At 32.6% G+C, this 24,206-nt stretch overlaps 1 protein-coding gene across 6 annotated transcripts in view; it reads right to left on the bottom strand.

The window, feature by feature from the left end:
• LOC116428500 (uncharacterized) overlaps positions 1-24,206 on the bottom strand; it is a 120,276-nt gene that overhangs the window by 60,162 nt on the left and 35,908 nt on the right. For 4 of the 6 annotated variants that reach the window (XM_031980177.2, XM_031980179.2, XM_031980181.2 and 1 more), the window contains exons 4-8: positions 23,680-24,077; positions 15,225-15,566; positions 9,426-9,570; positions 7,518-7,932; positions 3,740-4,115 (exon numbers count right to left, since the gene is read on the bottom strand). In XM_031980177.2, coding sequence (XP_031836037.2) covers positions 3,740-4,115; positions 7,518-7,932; positions 9,426-9,570; positions 15,225-15,566; positions 23,680-24,077 — 1,676 coding nt within the window. The remainder of the gene's footprint in view (positions 1-3,739; positions 4,116-7,517; positions 7,933-9,425; positions 9,571-15,224; positions 15,567-23,679; positions 24,078-24,206) is intronic. The other 2 variants (XM_031980178.2, XM_031980180.2) reach the window with 1 other exon arrangement.

Here is a 24,206-nt window from a genome sequence, read left to right as displayed (position 1 = left end):
TATTGGGTGTAAAGATACTTTGGATTTCGGGTTGGTAGTTGTTAGATATTTTAACTGTTTGTTTAATGTAAAGGAGTATTGAAGATACCTTCGGAATTTTTATTTCAGTTTTAAGAGATTTTTATGTTAACTACTTTCAGGTGAACGTTTGTAAGATTACTATCGTTTTTGGTTTCTCACGTCATCAGTTTTAATTAGAAAAAGATTCGATTGTTGATTTAGAAATTTTAACGATTATTGTATTTATTTTAGGATGTACATCTTAATATTTAGTTTATTTAATTATTTACGAATATATGATACACATTTATGTAGATATGTATAAGATGAGTTATAAGAATATTTAAATTAGTTTCGTTATTTATGGTTGCATAAAAATCTTCTCAAAATAGGACTACACTGTTTCATGAGACAAATGCAACGAAATCATTCTCCACAAGAATATTTCTTTTTAATCACATACCAGGTTCACTTTTAAATAAATTGTGAATCCATGCTACTTTTAAAACATGTGCAAACTTACTTTGAAAAACTACTTATTATCTCTACTTAATATTGCGCACGTTCCTTTTACCGAGAGTAATCACTAATTTTATGTCAAGTTTATACCTGCCCTGTACTTTTTACGAAGCGTTATTCGTTTATGCGGTAGAACTTCGTAAAGATCGTTCATTGTATTAAAACAGATGATGGTCCGAGATAAAGTTCAACGAAGCTGAATATTAATATTTGAAAACTTATATCAAACTCGAAAGTAATTTTCGTAACACGAAATTTAAAATTCTAATTTCAGTAAATTATTCGTGAGCCAATAATATGAGACATCTTCTAGAAAGATTAACAAAATACCTTTCCTCCACAAATAAATAATTGATTTACGATATATTTTTCTTGCAACAAATGACATACAATATAATAAAACAACAAATTTTTCTTTAACATTTAACATTTGTGATCAATCATAATATAATAAATATAAAAGGTATAATAATTGCTTGTATTGTGAAAGGTATTTAAAACTTTGATGATCACGCGTTTAATTCGTTCAAAAAATCGCTTATGTATTTAATCGCTATATATATTTATTGGCAGAAACATTGAAACTATCATTCACATATATTTATAACATATTCTTAGTTTTTGTTACAGACAAATTATGTTGCAGATAACCTAACAGAATGAACAACGATTATGAAAAAGTTAAGCAACGCATACATATGCACGTCTCTAAAATTTCATATTTTGTATTGTGTAAAAAACAAATTATAAATCACTCACAGTGCATCATTTAAAAATAAAAATTCGGGATTATGAAAATATAATCATCCCTTTAATCCAAACAAAATACTGAAAATTAGAATGAAGCAGTAATTTCCTTTCACAAAAAGTAAAGGTTTAATGGTACTATAATTATAAAACTGTTATACCTTCTTGTATGGTAATTTTTCGCAGTTACGTTATTCTTCCGTAAAAGAAAGGTAAATAAAATCCGGAACACGGTAAATACAATATTCCCAAATGACTAAGAAAGCAACTCACATCTCAATTATGGAATTTCACGTGCAATGAACTTTTAATGTAGTGCATTAATCGTGTTTTCTATAAAACGCATACTTTGCGCGGTGTAGTTTTTCTGTGCAAGTTTTATGACACCGTATTCGCCGCGGAACGTGCTATTTGTTAATCATGAAAGGACGCACGATAAACGGAACTGTGGCAGGTAAATATTATGCACACGGGAAAATACGAATTTTTCTGTGTAGTTGCCCCGGTTCTTCCGATTTCTTTATTTACACGCGTGCATTTGATATTTAACGAACGGTTTGTATTCACTGGGTAGATGTATGGTCTATAAATATCGTGGATTGTGCACCGTGTATAAATATCAATACTTTGTAAAGCGAAATGTCTATTTCTGTCCCTGTTGCCTTTGAATCAGAAAGTTCCGGTGAAGTTGTGCCGGGACCCAGAGCCAAAGATAGAAGAATTATTGCAATACATTTTCCGTGTTTAATTATTCGATTTGAGCGGAGAGAAGAGGCGGCATTGCCGGGGAAATTAGCGTTAAGAATGTAACTCGATTTCTCAAGGACAGGTTGTCCAATAAATTAATGAGTTACTTAATACTGAAATCTCTTAGGAGTTCTGTTTCGTCTCCCTTCTACCATCTTTTGCACCAAAGTTATGTTTCAGTGGAAAAGCTTTAAATATTTTATAAAATCTTGTACATTAGTATATGATATTTAGAAAATTTTATATGTTTTCAGTGGTATATAATTCTTGGTGAAATCAGGTTTATAAAATATCTACTGTGCCCCTAATGAAACGAGAAATGTTTGAGGTGTGATTTTAATGGACTGAATGTAGAACTCCTATGAAAAGAATATATTGTCTGGTGGATACATTCTTCGAATTTTACTAAAATCATTGATTTTTTTTTACTATGGAACATGAGTGGAAAACTGACTGTGACAAGGTTCGAAGTAAATAGCGAAATACGAAACAGGAAAGTCCCATCAAATTTTTAACTTTTCTTTGCATTTTTATTGAATTATTTTGTTGGTTAAAGGATATTATGGATTGTAATTGCAAGAAAGGATATTTTAAATGCAACAGTTTCAAAATATTGATGAATTTTCATTACTAATAATCATTAACATTATTAAAGTCAACAACTCAAAAAATCGACAATTTTATCAATTAAAAAAAATCAATTTGAAAAACTACTATCGATATAGGAATGCTGCTAAAAGTACATATGTTTACACTTACACTCTCATTTTACGAAAAAAAGCAATAACCAAAGATATACAGTAGAAAAATGTTAAAAAAATAATGAAAACCCCCTTCCTTAATCCTTGTGTCAGTAATTAAAAAAATATCTGTATTTATCAAAAACTTCTATTGCTATACTTTTACATACATTCTACATTTTCAAAGCAAAAATCGTCGTAAAGCCGTTGAAAAGGTGGAAATCCAAAGCAATTTTATCAAATTTTCACAAGAACAAAACAAAGTTTCAAAATGAGTACTAGGTTGCCAATATACATAACGGTTAACAACATCGACGTGTAAAAGCTAAAGAAGCGCTCGAAACGGCCGTCGGAGCGTCAAATAAATGAAATTAAAACGAATCCCACCTCAAGTGGTGGTTGCAATCTTCGCTCGTTATGACCCAGTATATAACAGCGACTTCGCTTGCCTAGTTGTTAATATTATCAATAACATGTATTTAAAATACGTATTATGAAAATACAATTGATGTAAATATTTAGCACCCTGTATTTTAGTTCCCTTGAATAATTTCACAAACGGTTACTCGCGTGTTAAAATATTTGTTTTATGGAGTATTTATGCCAAGTTTCAAGTTAATAGAATTACCAAATTATTTTTTCTAATATTTCCATATCGAAATAATCTCCTTTCCAATATTTCTATACAGAAATAATTTTTTCCCAGCATTTCCACATCCAACCAATTGTGTTCCAACGTTTCCATATCCAAATATTATTTTCCCAACACTTCCATATCAAAGGAATCTTTCGCTACATTTCCATACCCAAACAATCTTTTCCCAAAGTTTCCATATCCAAACAATCTTTTCCCAACGTTTCTGTATCCAAATAATTGTTTTCCATAAGTACGCGTAAAAAGGAGCCTCGCATACAAGAAATCCCGCGTAACCATTGTATATAAATGAAAAAATCCAAACGGAGTACGAAGGAGAATGCAAACTCACCTCGCTGCGAGCCAAGCTGTAAATCGAACTGGCACTCTCAAAGGAACTTCCTTCCGCGGCAGTGGCTGTCGCCGAGGCCGAGGCCGCGGCGCTGGACGTCTGCGGGGGCCTCGACCAGGAACTGGTCGTTGCCGAAGTGCCGGTAGTGGTCCCAGTCTCGGTGGAGGTGTTGGCAGTGACGTAGTCTTCGGAGGTCTCGGACAGGTCGGTGTTCGTGCGACCGCCCGAGTCGGTCCTCGCGAGGCTCAAACCGAACTCGCTCGACGATTGCGACTGTGGTTGCGACAACGGCGGACCAGGGCTCGGACGACGAAGTCCGTTCCTCGGTCTGCCATTGCTCGGAGTGGTGGACGATTCGACGCTGAGAAGTAATTGCCTTTAAAAATCGCTTCAAGCTTTAGATAGAGTGTCTCTACCAGGGACCGACTTTTGATGATTTTATTATTCCATATAAATGATTGCACGAGACTCGATGGTTCCAAGGTGATTACTGACACGAGAATATTGAGCCTTTTATAAGATATCGCTTGTTCGACTGTCATTAATTGAGTCGTTTTTTTGACAATGGTACGAGTCGATTTTTCCAACACTGAGATATTTGAGGATTTGCGCTTGAATCGACTGAATATATTGGCAATCGTTAACCGATTCGGGTAACATTTTTGAAACTATATAATTAGTAAATATTATTATACAATGATATTTAATGGAATTGTCAAAGAAAATAAACGTTTTTTTCACATTGAGAGAAAACATTCTTGTGATAATATTTCTGGGTTGAACTTCTTTTGCTTAATTTATGAGGATATCGTACATCGTTGATTGTGCGATTGTAAATATGGGAAGAGGATATCTACATATCAGTTAAATTACCATTAACTAATTTTTTCCCAAAAATGGACTATACCAGTTTCAAAAGAAGCGGTTCAATTATTTTGTATAAGAATTCTTATGTTAGAGTACTATTTTGTTGCTGAAGTTATTAACACTATTTTTACAGCATGTTCGTATGTGCATCGCTATTTTTTTTAAGATGTAATTTAATCAAATTTATTAAATTACTTAATGTAATGTAATGGAAATATGCATGTTAAATTCATTTCATAATTATTCTAGGAACAGTTGAGAAGATTAAGAAAAACTGATTAGAATTAGAAAATAATTTTTAGTTAAAATTTTAATGGATGTTTTCTGACACTTTTGGTAAAGATAGTGTTAAATGTTTCTGGTTTATATTAATTATCTTACATATTAGAATTGTTTTAAAGCAATTTGGAACCATTGGTCAAAAGATGACTACCAAGATAGTCAGTGCGTTAAATCAAATTTACAGAGTAATTTAATAAATTTGTTATGAGGTGATTAAATTAAAATTTTGGAGTGTATCAGTAAACCTGTTGCAAGCTAATAATTAAGAATTCATTGACCATTGACATTCATTGGTTCTAAGATGGTCCTTTCATATAATTATTAAATCTTTACAGCATGTTTCATTAAACCTGTTACAGACGAATATCTAAGAATTCATTAACTAGTCATATTCATTGGTGTCAAGATTGTTTCATTAAAATTTCTTTATATCGTGAAGTGTCTTTTCGTTTCAATGTGACAAGCCATTTTCAAACTTGAACATTCATAATTTGTGTTTTCATTTGGATGTGCGTCGAATGTAGGGCAGTGTTACTAAAATTAGATAATTAATTGCATTAAAATTATCAAGCTTGGGCACCGTGTAAAGTGACCACACGACTAATCACATCGTCCCGCCAAATAATTATCTTTCGATATGCTGTATTCTCTACACCAGAATTTTCGATACTTCTCCAAACAATATTGAAATTAATTTTTAAATTTCATTGCTCAAAGAGCTCTTTTATAATATTTCTCAACTTGTATTTTTACTGTTACTTGAGTTGCTGATAACTGCATTATTTTTAAAATTCATTATGTAAGAGAATCATAATGATTATAACTGAAATACAAATAATTAAGTATAATAGATGTGGACTTATGTTTATAGGTATAGTAGATTAATTGTAAATTAGATAGCCATCTATAATTTATTTCTCCTCGTGTTTGATATTTTATTTTATCTAATAAAATTGTGTTATTATTATAATCATTTATTTTGACGATGCATGACCTGTATGATACATAAAGTATGCGATAATTCGAAAATATTTCAAGTGTTTCAGTGAATACAATTCTTAGACACTAACATACATAACACAAATTTCAACGAAATATTACAAAACAAAATATAGGATTTTAAGATATTCTAAAATATAGAATTTGAATTTATTAAAACGTGCTTATTTTATTGTATTTTGCAGGTTAGCAGATGATATAAATCACACGAACATTTGCAGCCTAATTGTTATTATCTATCTATTGACCAAAACAATTTCGAATTGTTTATTTTCAAAATGGGACAAATTATAACGCGTCAAATATTAATCCACGAATTAAATATGCCAAATATTAGCCCATTAAACAGATTCACAAATCCAAATATTTGTTTCCATCGAAAATATTTGGACTGATACAGGTGTATGTCACATCTAAATTTAATATATCCATAACAGTCGCGAAACTACGTGACCAAATAAATCTTGACAAACATTTTTTATGAATACTCGATGAATATTTATGTATTTACAGCATATTTGATTGAGCGGAACACAATAAAAGCAGCGTGGCAATAAAGCTTTATGAAAATTTTATGTTTACATTCGATACTTCCAAACTCTACAAAAAAACAGTTATCTATTATCTTTGACGTAGAGTTCTAAAAATCTTTTCTGATAAACTCGATATTGCATAAACATCTATACAATTTACTAATTATTTACTACAAGTGTCACTGAAATTGATGAAGAATCTTTGGTACTGTGTTCTACTATTTACAGTGTGAATGTTATTCCAGTGAATTCTATTTATTAACAAAATGTGTTTATACCATGTGTTAAAAATAAATTATTTATTTCGATGTCACCCTATAATTGAGTGGTTCAGAATAATAGTAGTCTAACTTGTGTTTCTGAGTTCTCAAGAAAAGGATTTTTCGTGAAATGTTCTTAGATTAATCAAATATTAATATTATAACTACTAACGTCAATTATATTATATACTATTATATACTAATAATCAATATTATCGATAACATTGTAATATTAGTATTCAATTAATCCAAGAAAATTTCCCAAAACTTCTTTTTCTCGAGGACTCAGAAACAGTAGTCAGAAAATTTGAAACAAGACCAATTTAACCAATTTAACAGTTAATTAACACCAGAATAATCGAGTGTTTAACAAATACGTAATCCTTATAAAAATTGTAAGAATAAATTTTTTTCGATTTCTTCATATATCAATTACAGTATTAAAGTGAAACTATTCATTTTTCAAATCATTTCGACCATTTAATCCTTTTAAAATATCAATATTTGCGAAATAAGAATACTGAAACCTTTCATTCTGACAGTAGTACTAGTGTTAACACTAAACCTACCACCATGCCTACCTATTCTAAATAATAGTAATAATAAAATAAATCCTATTATTTAAAAAAGCCAAATTTCTTTACAATTCAGTGTAAATAATAATCAATCTGGTACTGAATTAACAACTAAAAACAACAACTTTCATGAAATAACAATATTAATCAATTCTTTTTATGTGAATTGTAACTATGAAAAGAGAAGTGAATCGCAAGATCAATGAGATTTCCAGTGATATGCATCAATTTGAATAGAAGCGCGTAGTAAATTATTATTTACCTTGGCGTTAACGGCTGGATGGGCATCGTTGTCCCGATACGTATCCTCGGACTCGATGAACGTGATTCCATTGTTTCCTCAACATCGAGCGCCTCGGTGTCCATCGAGGACCGTTGCTGGTGCTGCAGTAGCAGGAGATGTCTCCTCCTCGAAGACGGCGTCAGAAGGGCTAACGAATCAGCCTGGAGAACCGTCGCCTGAGACTCGTTCCAAATTCCATCGCTGTGGTCCCTCGTGATGTCGTTCGTTAGCGAATCACTTGACGCGAACGGGGATGTGATCATACCGGAAATTCCGGATCCAGGACTGAAAACTATCGGGCAAAGTGCTCCTGTTTGTCGTAACAACTTCAACGGTGACGTGTATTCTCCAGGACTCTGTAAAATCCTTCTTGGCGCTGGAACAGCATAAGACACTGATATGAGATTGACATGCAGTTCCTGTGAAATGTTGTATGTTTTTATTATAATGTTACAGACTGTGGACAATTTGGAGAAATTGATATGTGATTGGATTCCAGTGTGTCTGAAATGTTGTACGTTATTATTATATCATTAGCAGACCGTGGAAAATGTTTACATTTAATATTGGAATTAATAATAATAAATGTGTTAAAATCACCTACTTTATTTTCTTTCGTTTTCAATTATATGTTGGAAAAATGGAGATGATTTTATGAAAAGTTATTAAGTTAATTAATAGAGGAGTGTATAAACTAAAATACAAGTCGATCGAAATTTCAGTAAACTAATATTTGTATACGAAAATTACGAACGTTTGGTTTGCCTGCTCTCTAATTTTGATATTAACGCTACACAAATTTTTTAAAAATAACAAAATGGAAGTATGAAATAGTATTTCACACAAAGAAAATGGAATTTTATATGATATAATTTTTTTCTAATGTTTCTTTAAAAACGTGAATTTCTATGAAGATTCGCAGTATACTTATTAGTATTTACTTAGCGTTATGGGATTCCAACGAAAGAGGTAATGAATGAATAATAATTACATTATCTTATGTAGAAATAATATACTATTATCTCCAAGAAAAGGGATTTTCATTTCATTTTCATTTACTTCGTGATAATTAAACTGAAGATAAAGGATAATAGTAATATAAATAAACCTAAAGGTAAACATAAATACGATTTTTCTTTGAAAACAAAAACGAAGCCCGTTATACAAAATATTTTCTCGAATAGATAATACAAAATACATTTTTTCGCAATAACTCAATGGAAGCACGAAAACTAAAAAATAATTTTTAAACGATATTTTCAAAATCGAACAAGAAGCTTTGTCTTACAATATTTCCCAAGAATTCAACATTTTTGATAAATAGTTCGTTTTGATAAATAATATTGCAACGACAACTATAAATTCAAATAAAACCCAAGAATTTCCTAAACTGTAGAATCATAAACTAAATAAAAAAGAAACTTAAATCCTTTCAGAACAATAATTTCTAATCGCGAGATCTTAAGAACAGCATCACATCGAAATCAACGTTCAGACTTTAAATAATATGCAAATAAAAATTAAATTCGTTGTCTCGTTTTCTTCAAAAAAAAGAAAAAGAAGAAGCTATGGTTAATACGACGTCGTTACATCTGAGGCACGAAACGCAGACAGCAACAAAACAGACGATGCTTAAACAATAAAAAACGGTTGCATTAAGCACGCGGTAAGAGGAACGGGACCGAAGATAAATCAGCGTCGTTTTTTTCCCGACGTGCTCCCGTTGAAATTGCCGCGTTACGTTCATAAAAAGTGCCGGTGTAAAACGAGCGCGTCGCGTCGCCGCAAACTTGCGAGCCTCCACCACGCCTCGCCGCGGAACTTTCTGAAAATTTTACTAGCTGGAAAAATAACGCACGCCGTCGCGTTGTAAATTGCGTTTCGTACTTGATACTGCAGTCGGCGACGTTGGCGACGTGGGTAGCGATCTCGGTAGCATGAAGTCGTCCGATGTTAAACCTTGCACGCCATCCTCGAGCGATACGCTCCTCTTGCGGAACAGTCCCCTCCGGATGAGATTCTCGTGGAACTCCTGCAAAGATATCGAAAAGAATAACGCCGTGGTGACACTTAAGATCCTTGCGGTTTCATTTTAACCCCTTAGCTACTGTTGACGCCTGAAGGCGTTTTAACCAGTTCACACGTTCCATGCCGGACCGATTTTTGGATACGCTCAGGACGATTAAATTGCTGCTCTTAACTTATGTTCTACAACTTTTACAATAGCACAAAGACATTGTAGAAGGACATTAAAATAATTACTTAAAAATTAATTTCATTGATCTGTTGCCTAACGCATCTTAATCCCTACACCTTTTCCTCGTTAAAGTAATTATTTTAATAAACACGTGGTTAAACGTTTACCTCACCAGGCAACCGCATGGCACGGAACGTGTTAACTGCATTTGGCGCATATATCCGCCCACAGCACTCAAAGGGTTAGTAATTATTAAATGAAAACTTTGGATTTTTCCTGGGTGTATAACTGTAACCTTTTGGTTTATATTTATATTTTCTTTAAGCCGATCTATTCGAATAGATTTAAGGTCCAATTAGTTATTCAGTGAAACAACTGAAGCATTGTAACATTTTTTTATGGTTCTCGATATATTTTCGTTCTTTGCCCGCTCGATTGCAAACCTGTGTAACGATATTAACGTTCGATAGTTTTCGAAAATTCCATCAGGTAAGCGTTACCTGGTTTTACCAAGTTAACGTCGGCGTGTACCAACGGTGGTGCAAACAAGGTTGTCACGTCGGACGACGCGTAGCATCGATGGTTCAAAAAGAAATTCATTGAATTAATAAAACCGCCCGATACAGGGAAATATGGACTGCAGCGCCAGCGCGAACGTGCTGACGGAAAAAGTAACGCGATTTTTCACATTTGTTGAGACACGCATTATCAGACGAATGTATTGTTAACACTGGAACTACCGTATCATCTCAAAATGGCTGGTTTTGATTTACTTGTTTCGCGATTATTGATCCTTAAAAGATTATTCGACTATTCGAAATGATTTTAAAAATAAATAGTTTCATTTGAATATTATAATGAATGTACGAAGAAACAGAAAATAATCTATTATTACAATTTTTACGAGGATTACATACTAATCATGTTAAATGCTCAGTGGTTTTCCTGTTAAATAAAAATATTATAAATTTTTACATTTTTCGTAACTAAATTTAGACAGCTTAATCTACACATAATAAGACACCACAAGACACAGGAGATCGATTTATTTCATTCGAATAAGTGCATACTATTTACCATGTGTTAACACATTCATATTGTTAATAAATAGTTATAATAAAAAATTTTACAATATCTTCTGACAGACTTTATATAACCTTCTTATTCTAATGTGTAGATTGAGCACTAGTTTAGTCGGCTAAGTTTAAAACACAGCATATACAAAAAAACAGGAAAGATGTATACCAATTGCATTTCAAAAAAGGTCAAAAACTACCTCAAAACGTTATATTTAAGCCCTTTACTTTAAAATGATCTCAAATTCATTTGAAACGCCGTTAGAAGGTAAAATGATATTGCAGAATTGCAACTATTACAACCAGAAACTCGATGCTTTTGAAAAATAGACTTCAGCCACTTTCAAAATAAATGGCAGATTTATGTAACGCGTTATACGGGACTGTTTATCGCGTCGCACGAGCGCCAGTCGCGATTTTTTCGTAGCGTAATACGAATTCGCGTTATAGGGGAACGCGTTATGCGGGAGTTCACCGAATATGGGTCAAACATGACCAGTTACGGGACTCTGCGGGATTGCTGGACCGTCGGCGCACCGAAGGTTAATACATTTCATTACAGCGTTATCGTAGAATATTTTTATCGCGTTACGCTTAATGAATGTCATTACACGCTGTTCACGATATGAATTTCGTTAAAACATCTACTTTAGGGGGCCATTTATCAGCGCGAATTTGTCAGCAACACTCTGCTTGCGTAACACAGAAATAAAGCACACTCCTGGGTCCCAGTTGCTCTTAGAAAAGTACTTCGAACTGTTCGGTCGTTGCAACCAACACACTCCCATCGAAATCTTCCGATTTCTATCCATCAAACTTTCCAATTACTCGTCCCAACGTGAATTGATGCACGCCATCGTCGTCGTGCCATCGATTCTGTAGTTACTGGAGTCGTTGTATCTTAAGATTGCTGGTGGATTCATTGATCCCTCTATAAAGAATCGTCTACTGTAGCCATGCTGTTTTTAAAATTACCGTTGGAACGTAAATATAGGAAAACCCGTAATATGCCATTATATTTTAACCCTTTGCACTCGAGAAGTGACTCTCAGTCACCATTTGATATAAGAAAATTACAAAGTGTTATATATAATATTAAGTTTCGTACAATGCATCAACATGTGAAATATTTATATAAAATAGCTTTGTTTCTAAATTTACGTATGTTTTCTCATTAGTTCGTTTCAAATAGTGTCGTCTATGTTTCATCAGAAAGTGTCGAATGTTTATAACGAAAAGCATCCGAGTACAAAGGGTTAAAGCTCGATGACCTACAATTTTCATCGACATATTGGTGGATGGAATATGTAATCCAACGAATAATTAATATTATTGGAAATGTTCAGAGCACTCTTAATTATCTTGTTCTAAATTATGTACTTATACAATGAAATGGAACTTATTAACAAAATCGACGTAATTGTAATTTATTTCAGTAATTCCTTCCTTTAGAATGATTTTATTTCACTTATGCTCGTGAAAGTAAACTGAAAATAAAGAAACATCCTGAGTAACAAAATAGGTTTCTTTCAATAATTGATAAGTGATTTATTACATTCTAGAAATAGAAGATTGAGGAAGGTCCATTTTTGTAATAAAAGGCAATATATTTTTGTCCAGAAATATTTAAAGACATCTAAAGGCAAAGATATGCAAAGTTAAAATTGAAACGAAAGAGTGTAAAAATTTCTCATATGAGATTCTGTGTTTCTTTAGAAAAAAAGAGAATAACTTTCGACAAATTTGTAACAAAAGCTCTTCTTCTACACACCCATTCAGCTATTACAAAAAAGAAAATAGAATTAGAAGAAATATAAAATAAAGAAGTCTGTAGATATTCGTATATTGTGTACACTGTGCCATTTGCACCCTGCGGATAGTATCTCTCAGCAGTTGTGATAAATGATGGCAATAACAAAAGGAGTATACTAATAATATATTAAAGTTACAGCAAAACAAAACGTCATACGTCACTGAGTAATTAACTTTACAAGGCTGTAGCATTAAAATGAGTGGGTCGAGCAATAAATCTGCCAGAGGGGCTGGAGCTGAATGCGTTGTCTGCAGTGTTCCACAGATTAGTGCATGTCAAATGGGAATTGCTGGTAAACATTAATCCATAGGAAATAGAGATTTTATTTAAAAACTTGACCTACTTCCGCAAAATATGCGTTGCACAAGGAGAGACAAGAAAATGAAGATAGGGTGACATATGACATCTAATGTCATAACTAAGTTATATTAATGTTACCAACTGAATAATTACTCTAATTATTAAATAATAAATACTAAATTCATTAGGTAAATTACAATAAAATAAAAACCATTGAATTAATTCCAAAATCATACGATTTCATTGCATTTCAATCATCAGTATCAAAAAAGCAAATGAAGAAATTATTCGTGCATTATAAACCATAGAATTTTCGATCGTTACAGTTCATCTAATTAATCGTTTAACTTGATCAAGTGTCTTCGCGTGATATTTTACATTAATATATCATCTTTACGCAAATGCGATACGTTGTTACGTTAAACAATATTTTATGATTCATATCTCATGAGTTTATTAGCAGTATATATAAATTATCAATGCTATATATATTTTTAAAAATCAATAGAAAATAATGAAAGAAGTAATAAAATAGGTAATTAAAACATTTTCGCTTGAACGATTTACTATGGTTACTATGCTGTACAAAGAAAAAATTAAGCTTTCATTAAGTTTGATTGAAGCTTTTATTATCCGATGTACTACCCCTTAATCGCGTGCGGTATAAATGTGAAAAGATCACGGGCTAAGTGAGCAATACGCTGCATCTTTTTGTCTTTTTGCGGTTTGCTTCGCACGAATAATCGATTGCCTGTAGCCGACATACGTCGATGGCACGCAGTGTGAAAAACGGTTGTGTGGTCAGTTCTATTGAGAAACATTAACCCTTTAGCTCTGACCGAGCTGCACGCGTAACTGCATCGCGACACGAATAACTCGACTGTTAAATGTTCAAAATGGCACGTACTGGCAACGCAGGCAAGGCGTCTACTGCTTCATATCACTTGTTTATTGAACAATGAATTTCATTTTATTAATGAAGAAAATGTGAATGGATGCGTGAAATTTAAACCAGATGTTTGCCCGGTTATTAACCAGCATTTCTTCGTTATACAATTATTAAAACATCATTCATTGGTTGGAAGAATTTTTTTATCATATCGTTATAAATTACTGTTTTGTAGTCTTTATGAATAGTTCGTGGAAATGTATAATTTATTAAGTAAATAGGAAATATGTGAGTTATTTCTTTTATTTCTAACTGTGCAAGTCTATGCAGGCCATTACGCTTTATCAAGTGATATAAAAAATATATAGTTATAACTAATATTATATTAGTTAAGATAGTGAGAAGAAAAGAAATGGTAAGAAACAAATTTTGCAGTAACATCGCATCAGTTTCGTATAGTTTTTAATATCAAAGCTCATTTTAATACCAAAATGAAAAATAAAATTTGGTTGCTTCATTAAAATATTTTATAAAACAAATGTTATTTTTTTTAAATTTTTGTCCTGGTTCTCTGATAACAGTATAGAACTTATATAAAGGTATAAAAGCACAGAAAGATTTTTTTATAATATATATATATACAAGCACATAAATCAAAGGGGTGATAGAAAAATTGCTTTCTCCCTTAACCCCTTAATGGTCATATCCGTGATATACAACATGGCTATGACGGATTGATAAAGGACGGTATTGAACCTTGTTAACTTATATCAATTCAAAACTATGATTTATTCTTTCTGCAAAAGCCTCGCGAAGAATCAAATGATAACAACTTAGTGTTGATAACCAAATAGGAACGAAACTACTGCAAACTTGACTCGAAGTTTCTGAATAGCGTTCTATACAGAGAAAACTTGTTCGTTGACAGGTTAAATGTCATGGAGGTCACCAGTGACTCCCAGCCAAATTAAATTACTGTAATTCATTTCGCTAAACGACAGTTATTCCACGAAATCTCAAAAATAGAGCTAATCGAAAGTACACATAAGCATTACTTTGAAAGATAATTGTATTTCGATCAAATTATATATTAACTCAGAACTAACCAGACGAAATCTTGAAATCAAGAGTCGTTGAAAGCACAAATGAATATTACTTCGAAAGATTATGTCATTTCTGGGAATAAATTAAAATTCAATGAACAAGTAAAATAAAACGTTATTTCATAATAAACTAATAAAATATTAGAATTAAATTGGAATTCTAAAAATAAATTATCCCGATTACATCCTGTATGCTGTATACGTGACGCGGCCTATTGGGAGCTTCAGGTTCTATCCGGATTCGGGTGTCATAGCAGCCGACCCGTTAACGACTTCATTTCGCGAGGTAAATGATTCACGCTACTTGCCTCTTCGGGATGCTCGTCTTGGAGCGTGGTGACCCTGAGCAAGGACAGATCCTCTGGCGTCGAGGAGAATTGGACGGGTGCTCTGACGGTCCTGCCCCAGGGGTCCTGATGGTTCCTCCTGCACGTGTGAGGATAAGACGGTTCACCGACTTCGCCGACGAGCTCGCGCCTCTCGATGCGAATTTCACCGTCGGAGAAGGTTTTCTGCAACGGCAGGAACCTCCTCGTCGACAGCGATATTCGGTTGAGGAGAGCCCGAGCATCCGGTGACACGGGCGCAGGCTTAAAGTCTATGAGGATTTCCTTGTCGTCTATGTCCATGGACCTTCGTTGACCTTCAGGCTAAACGAAGGAAATTGAATGATACTGAGTATATTTTCTTCTATTCTTTCCTTTTTCTTATATTTAGCTTTCAATTGTTTCAATTTTACATTGACTCATTTTTGAGTATTATAAGAGGTTGCTTTTAATTGGAAGATAATATTAACACATCGTGGAGTAGATGTTTTGTTATTAACCCTTTGCGAACGAAGATTCTCTAAAGTATACAAAACATTCTGTAGATTCTGCCAAATCATACATCGAATGTCTAAATAATATAGAATAAGGAAATTATGTAAATTCGTTTGCAATTTATTATTACAAACATGAAAGTTTGATCTCAGCAACATGTCGACATTCAGCCGCAAAGAGTTAATTCTGTAGTCGTTTAATTTTTATGTCAAATGTGGTTAATTTGCTTATTGTCGGTTTGTAACTGGAATCCTATGTTGAATATTTGGATTGAGTAAACATTAAAAAAAATTATGCTTATATATATTCTTAAGAAATTGATATCTACATGTATACGAAATTAATATCTATATACATGTATATTTAAAAAATTAATAACTACATATATATATATATATTTTTTTTTTATTTTAATTTCAAGTAGCTATACGAGAAAAAAAATCGCACGAAATATTTCAAGTATTCCGACAACTGATGTCTGTTATTCTTAAGTACACGATATCCGTAGATCGAACCAAATAGTGGTCAATAAGACATCAATCACCAGACGTCAGAGATAAAGTTCTCAAATGCAAATGCATTTCAGAAATGTCGAAAGTCATTCCTTTTCTAAAGAAGTGGCTTCCAAAGCTACAGTTGGCGCAAGAGTGCCATTTTTCCGAATGGTCTTTGATATCACGCTGCATTGTATGTTTTCGGAGATCTGAAGGGTGTTAGCATTGAATTTTGCCGGTAGACCTTCCGATGTCGCGCTCGCAGCTGCAAGTAACGCATCTTGGAACTTCACGCACCCTGGGAATCCGAATTTATGGGTTTGTTTTCCCCGAACTAAAAGGTCTTTGTGAAATCTTTCTGCGTTCTTTTTTTCGGGGGATGCTGGGAAAAAGAATGTATGTTCACTCCTTACAAATTTCCTGATGCGTACGTTGATTTTACTTCGGAGTTTTATACATCGTGGATCTGTACTTTATTTTCGAGTTTTGTGAAACTGTTACATTTATGAATGAACTTCTTTTTCTTGATAGATTTTCTTTTTCTTACTTAACTTTCTTACTTTTATCATTATTCCTTTTGCTAAGAAAATAGAGGAATAATATTAACTGTATGAAAGTACCATTTTGTTAAATCAAAATTAAAGCAATAAAACAACATTAATTACATTTTACCAAATCAGTGTCTTCTGAATTGATAAATTCACCGAATATTCATAAAACATCGGAAACATACTTCCAACGGAAATTATAACGTCCGGTAGGAAAGTATAAGTATATTTGTTTTCTTTTTATAATCTTTCGTTGATGTTTCATTATATAAAAACCAACTGGAGATTCCAGCATCTTGTTTTTACTCTTCGTTGAGTATAATGTTTCTGAAATTATAAAAACTCCGTATCAAAATCTTTCTCCGTGTTTACTTAAGACTTCTCTCTTGTTTCCATAAAAAAAGGTCCAAACGTAAAAAGCAGGAAATTAATTTTTAAAAACATACTGCAGCGAAGTACTTCAGAGGAGGGAAGTGCATCCTTTACTTTCTCGGCATAATGTTCTTCTATTTTGTTTCTTTAAAAGTTACGATGTTCACCTGTAAATGCTTCCAAAGCTCTCTTTTCAACTTCGCCTAACTTCGATTCAAAGTTGTATCCTTGAAAAGCTTCGCATTAGGTTGTACCCTATGGAATTGTCATTTTTGCTGACCGAGATAAAAGCTACGTGTTTCCAAAGAAATAGTTTGATTCGAAATAAACAGTATTAGTTTGCAAGTAAGAAATTTTTCATTTATTTAATATTTCATTTGTTGTAAACCTTTCATCAATCTCATCTATAAGTCTATATTGAAATAGATTCGATATTCAATAGAATTCTAGTTGCAATATATTTTACTGATTTATATTATCCTGATTTATATTTCTTAAATATTATAAATTACCAAAATCGGATATCCAAATACAATTAAATTAAATGACTTCGATATAAATTCCGTAATAAAAATTCGAATAACTTAACACTGGAACTACCGAAGATATAATAAATTTAATATGTAGTCCTTATAAAAATTCTAACAATAGATTCTTTCCAGGGTCTTCATATATTCATTATATAATAGCATTCAAGTGAAACTATTCATTTTTAAAATCCTTTCAGATATTTAACACTTGAAGTATCAATAATTACGATATAAGAGAACTGAGACCCGCCATTTTGACGGGTGTGGTATTTCTACTGTTAAGATCACAAAAGATTAAGTCCCTAAATAAAATTTGAAATATGATTATAAATTAATTAAAGTAAATAATTCGATTGTAATATCCAATTTGGTTGAACTAGTAACTGTAACTTCAGATTGAAAATAAATAACGAAATAAATAAATAAATCGACCGAAAAGACAAGGGTTTTCCTGAAGTTGCGAGGTGAACATTTTTAATTCCTTTGAAATGTGCTACTGTTTAGCATGAAATGTAATTAAACTCGGTCATAGTGCGTAATCATTTTAATGTAATTAAAACGTAACGGGCTGTGTGAAATGCCGGCACGCACAAGTAAACCGTATATTTCATTATTTCATAAACAAGATAAGTCGTAAATGGAGCGAGAAACATCGATCAATATTTTAATATCCGCAACGACGTGTGTCCTCTAATTATGGCATACTAACATGATTCTGCTTTACGCCACCTCTATTTTGTTACTAGACAATAATTCGATTACGCTACCATTACAATCCGCTGTAAATGGCTTCGAAATTTGATTCTTGCCTGAGCTTCCTGTTAACAGAGTGAGATCGATTGTTCACGGCATGTTGCTAGCTTGCTGTATGTTGTACAAGATAACCAAGAATTAATTAATTTCATGTAATTTGACGCGACCCGCCCGATTGAAACGCGAGGGGCGATTTTATCGGAATTTTAAATTATTTTCGATTTTGCTGAATATGAAATCCGCCGGATTACTGCTTTGTGCGGAAAATTCGAGACGTGACCAGAATTATCGTTGTAACATTTTATCTATAAATATTGACGCGTCCGTTCACCCAGCAAATGTATTTTACGTGCATCTATTTATAGCTGCTCATATTCATCAGTTTTTAAAATATTTTATCTGATACTTTTCTTGTCTCTAAATTTTGGTACCATTTTCACCCTTCATGATAAATAAGTCGTGGAATTTTATTATACCGTTATGAACTAATATATATTTTTATAGCTATCCAGATGTGTAAATTTTTACAATATTTTATGAGATAATTTTCTTGTCTCTAAATTTAGATACCATTTTCACTGTAGAAATTGTAGTCATTCGCATAAATAACTCTACAAACTTGATTATATCGTTATAAACTAATATATTTTTTTGTAGTTGCTCAAACCCATTAATATTTCTAAATATTTCTTCAGATAATCTTTTCATCTCTAAATTTAGATATCATTTATAACCATTTTAAGTAATTCGCACAATTAACCGTATAAATCTTATTACATCGTTAAACTAATATCATCTTCTCTCATCGACCACTTGATTTCATATTTTAAATCAGCATGCCGCACTTAATAAAACATAATAAAATCAGACAAAACGCAACGCAGAATCTGATCGAACAAAAAAATCCAAAGTAACGACTTCACCTTTTCGTTTCGAAGTAATTTATCCAGTATATTCGTTTCGAGGGCATTAATATGATCGAACGTTTTCGGCGAATCCCTCCATTAGCTCAAATGGAATTCATTAGTCGCTATACTTGACGAACGTCAGATGCGTGGGAGTCCAACCGAAAAGCTTAATCGTCGAACACCTAATCGATACGGCCCCGCCACGGCAGAACATTGAGATTTCAAACGTGAAATCGCATTCGACGGAGACGACGGGAACTGTATAACCGAATACTCGAATCTAATAAGTTCAGAGATTTTAGATTGATACGTAACCAGCGGCAAAATTGAAATCTGTAATATCCTCCCCTGAATCGAGAGCAGGGTATCAAGTACAGTAATTCCGGAGCAGGGAGCCACTGTTCCGAACGACTCTCCACTTCAAGAAGTGAAATCAATGTGATTTCCCTTAAATAAACCGGATGCAGCAATAATTTACGTGATTTCAACCGCCGGTTAATGCACAGAGCGAATTTCAATGACACGAGACGACGTTCCTTTAATTATTTATATTGAATTTTTTACGAGATGCTTATAAAATTTCTGAAATATTTATATTAAAATGGAAATGTCGTTAACTGTGTCGTTTACATATATATATCTGTTGTATGTAATGTGATTATATAGATATATTGTGGGTACTTTTGAATTTATGTAAAGTACAAATAAATGAAGCCAGTATATTGAGATATAAGGAAATATTAAATTCAATATTATTTTTATTTCCAAGTTAACGTAATGAAGGCATTGATGATTGGTGATTATGTGAAATGTTTGTATTAAATTAGAAATTAATTAGCTGTGTCGTTAACATATGTATATGTGTATTTATACGTTTATTATACGTAATACGATTGTATAGAAGTCTTTATCAGAGCAATTTTATCTTTAATTAAAATTAATTGAAATTCATTACATTGTAGAGAATAAAAGAAAGTTTTTGTTTTTTAGATGAATTAGAAGATTTTTTATCTTATTGAAGTCTGAAGTTCTAGAAAATCTTCCATTCAGTTAAAATGAATTTTTCAAATGTTCTACATGAGATTTTAATTATATCTAGAAAATGTCATTCGAAGATAGAAGCTGTATGAAATCATTCTAGACAGTAAAATGTATTATAAAAACTGTAAAGTATGATAGAGGTCAAAGGATCATTTAAAATATTGTATAGAGAGAAGCCATTTGGAGTAATTTATGGTCAACAGAGGTAATTAAGGTGATGAAATTTAAGAGTTCATTCTGTAGAGCAGCCACGTACCACACTTGTTTTACGGAAGCTGGGGATCCTGTTCTGACACGTTCCGAACATTTAATCTGTTAACTGAGTCATGGTCGGTGGTAAAATCAATTGCATTTATAGCGGAATTAACTGCTGAAGTAACCGACGATAAAATTTGGAATAATATAGCACATTGCTATGAAGCCTCGGTACAGCAATCAATCTCTAAATTAACAATGTTGTTAATATACATATGTATTTATTCTCTGAAACCTAAGTTACCCATTATGAAATTAATTGTAATTTAGTACATTAACTGAATATAAAGTAATAAACATATTCGAAACTCTAATGATGAAATAGTATTGAAATTTATTCTGTTATTCTTAATTACACAACTTCATAAAAATAAAATATTTACTGATTATTCCAGCGTGTTTTTAAATTTTTGCATTACATTTTTCAAGTGTCTTTAATAAGATGTACATTTTAATGACCACGTGTTTTAATATCATCCTTCAATTTTTTTACTATCATTAAAATTGTAATAAATTAAATTCAAATAATTACATTTTTTAAATTATTTCGTGTAGATATATTGAGACTAACGTTAATAAATGTTTTAAATTAAATGAAGATTATAATGAACCATAATGTTCGTCATGTACGAAGGTAAAAGCAGCTCAATTGTTTTTACCACGAATTGGAAAGATGTATTGTGGACTTGAAAAAATATAAAAAAGCAGAATGTACTTTGCATGTACATAAAAATGTAAGAAATACATGCAAACATCGAGTTTTATTTCGTATTCATGAATTCTAAAAACTTCTTCCCTTTCACGAAGTTTATATAGACAATACACTGCTACTCGACTTATAAATTTCTTGAAAATAAATTCTGAATAAAGTGATGTCTTGAATCGGTCAAGAAATATTTGAAATAGTTAATGAGATCTGTTAATTCAGAATACGTTACAAAATACAATGGGTACCTCAAACATGATTAAAATATCAAGAACATGTAATTAATGTTCATATATGTATTTACAAAGGATCCCAGAGAAATCCTTTTTAATACTGAAACTTTACAAATAAGTAAGAGGTGCATTGAATTTTTTAAATATTCCTCCTTTCCCAAGATCCACTAAATCCGCTTTTCCCCTTTCACTTTGAGATTTATTTGAAATTCACGTACGATGAAATCCCTCCCGGAACTCAGAGATGATTTAAGAGATTATGTAAACAGTGAAATAACCACTGGCAAGCTCCATAAACCATCTTACCAAAAATACGTTCCCTGTTGGCGGAAAAGACAGATATTGGAAGATATGTTTTTACATTTACCGCAGTCAGAGTACGATTGTGTATGTATCCTTCAAAATGTAAATGTACAAAACACAATGAAGCAATCTAATCAATTTAATAGAATTTTAATGTTACTTTCAACTCGTTGAAACTCTTTACGAAGAAAATGAATTTACGTTTTTATAATAACTATCTTATAACTTCAACATTATTATAGCATATGCTATTATAAATTAATGAATGACTTATATTAACAGTTTTTTGCACGTTATCAGGGAATGATTATTGCATATAATTATTTAATTAATCGAAAGATTCGTGTTCTGTCTTAATTATTAATTTTAATTATCAATTTAGTATTAAACTGTTGTTTCTTAGTTATTAATATTAAATATCAATTTAGTATTGAACAATTACTCGAATAAGTAGGGCATTGTTGTACGTGTGTATTTACACTTAGTCGTGAGTGATTGTGAGTATGAGATCGTTTGCGAATAAGTTTGATTCAGTTATCGACTGTTTGAAACTATTTGCGAATATTTGACGACTGGACACTCGATTATTGCGAGACGTATCGTACGAAACTAACTTTTCGAGCGAGTGTTTGCTAACGTTTGAAACTACTTGGCAACCGACGAGTGACTGCCTTGTTTTACAAACAACAAGGTTCATCCACAACCGATTTCCATCGAATGCTTGTGTATGTTTCAACGAATCTCTTCGTATAAGAATTTGACGACGCGAGAGTTCGTTTGAGGCTAATTTTATTGATCAAATAAATTCTTCATTTATAGAAGAATGATTGAAAAGAAAATTTCTTTCTTACAGTCCCCAGTTTCAGAGACATTTAAAAAAATATATCATTAACTCTCATATATGGATGCTTTCACCTGTTCGATATAGATGATGGTCGATAAAAAAACAATATGTATCAAATATTTTTTTGAAGGCGTGAGTTTCGTTAAATTGTTAGTACTACAATTACACAATTTTAGCCATGAATTCCAAAACAGCACAAATTAACCAATCAACATTTCGATAAAATCAATTTTTTCATATTCATTCATTCGGTGATTCTTGCTACAAGCATTAGCTACACATACATTTTCATTACGTGTAGGTTGTTAATGTTATTAATAAATAGGTCGGAGGATGCTGAAAACAGTTACATTAATAACTAATACAAATGACGTTAACCTGTCAAAAATCTTATTTCTTCGCTACTTCGCTACTATTTTAAATTTTCATTGCAAAATGATATGAAGATTTGGCAAAAGTGTAATTTATATATTAAATTAGGGACAGCAATAAGCGTATCAATATATTCCCAGATTTCTACAGAACTCGTAACAATGAAAAATCAAGCGTGACTGTAAAAAGAACAAATTGTCCACATTAACACTAGAACAAACACATCCGTCAAAATAACAGGTTCTAATTTTCCTATTCCGTAATTACAGATACCTAAAAACTTTTTTGAAATTTTTCTATAGAAACCCTAAGAGTGCATCTACTTTAATTAATTGTCAATTCAGATTGCGTGGTGTTAAATCAATTTCTTTAATCATTTCTCAACGAAACACTTGTATCTTTTCAATGATTACAAAAAGAAGACATCAAGAATAGGTCACTTTGAACCATCCGGTAGTTTCAGTGTTAATCTCGGTAGTTCCAGTTAATGAAAAACCGTATTGTCAGCGAAACTGGCGATACCGCAATATTCTGTTTCAGAATTCACGACATCAATTGTATAGAAGTTTAATGTAAAACTTACGATGTGCTTTATGTGCTCCGGCGCAATCCCGTTAGTTAATATCTCTTCCATCGGGCCGGTGACACTAGGTTCTTGAGGTGGTGGTGTGTCGACGAGGAACGGAGACCTGGGCGGTTCTTCGCTCTGCGTTCTGTGAAGAGGTTCGTGTTCGGTTTCCTCTTTTCCGGTTGTCCCGGCTTGACCACCGCCCAACGGCGTGCCCAGTTGTCCGGCCTCCGAATAACTTTTCGTTAATTTTCTTCCGTTGAACAGACCGTTGGTCTGCGCCCCCTGCGAGACCATTTTCACGCGGTGTATCGTCCTGGGGCTGAGCCGGACAGGAACTCGTCCTCGAAACACATCCGGCATTTCCGTTTGGGTTGCTTGAGTCTTCATCGCGCCGCGTTTCGGTGGCTTCTCTGAAACGAAATTTAAGCTAAATCGGCTAAAATCGTCGGACAACCATGTGGATACGAATAAGGGTTGCTCGAATCTGGAATAATTTTTCTGAATTATATAGAGGAATATTGTATATGCAACTGAGATGG

Source organism: Nomia melanderi, chromosome 1 (assembly GCF_051020985.1).
Source record: "Nomia melanderi isolate GNS246 chromosome 1, iyNomMela1, whole genome shotgun sequence".
NCBI classification, from domain to species: domain Eukaryota; kingdom Metazoa; phylum Arthropoda; class Insecta; order Hymenoptera; family Halictidae; genus Nomia; species Nomia melanderi.
This window is presented reverse-complemented; position numbering and strand designations above follow the sequence as displayed.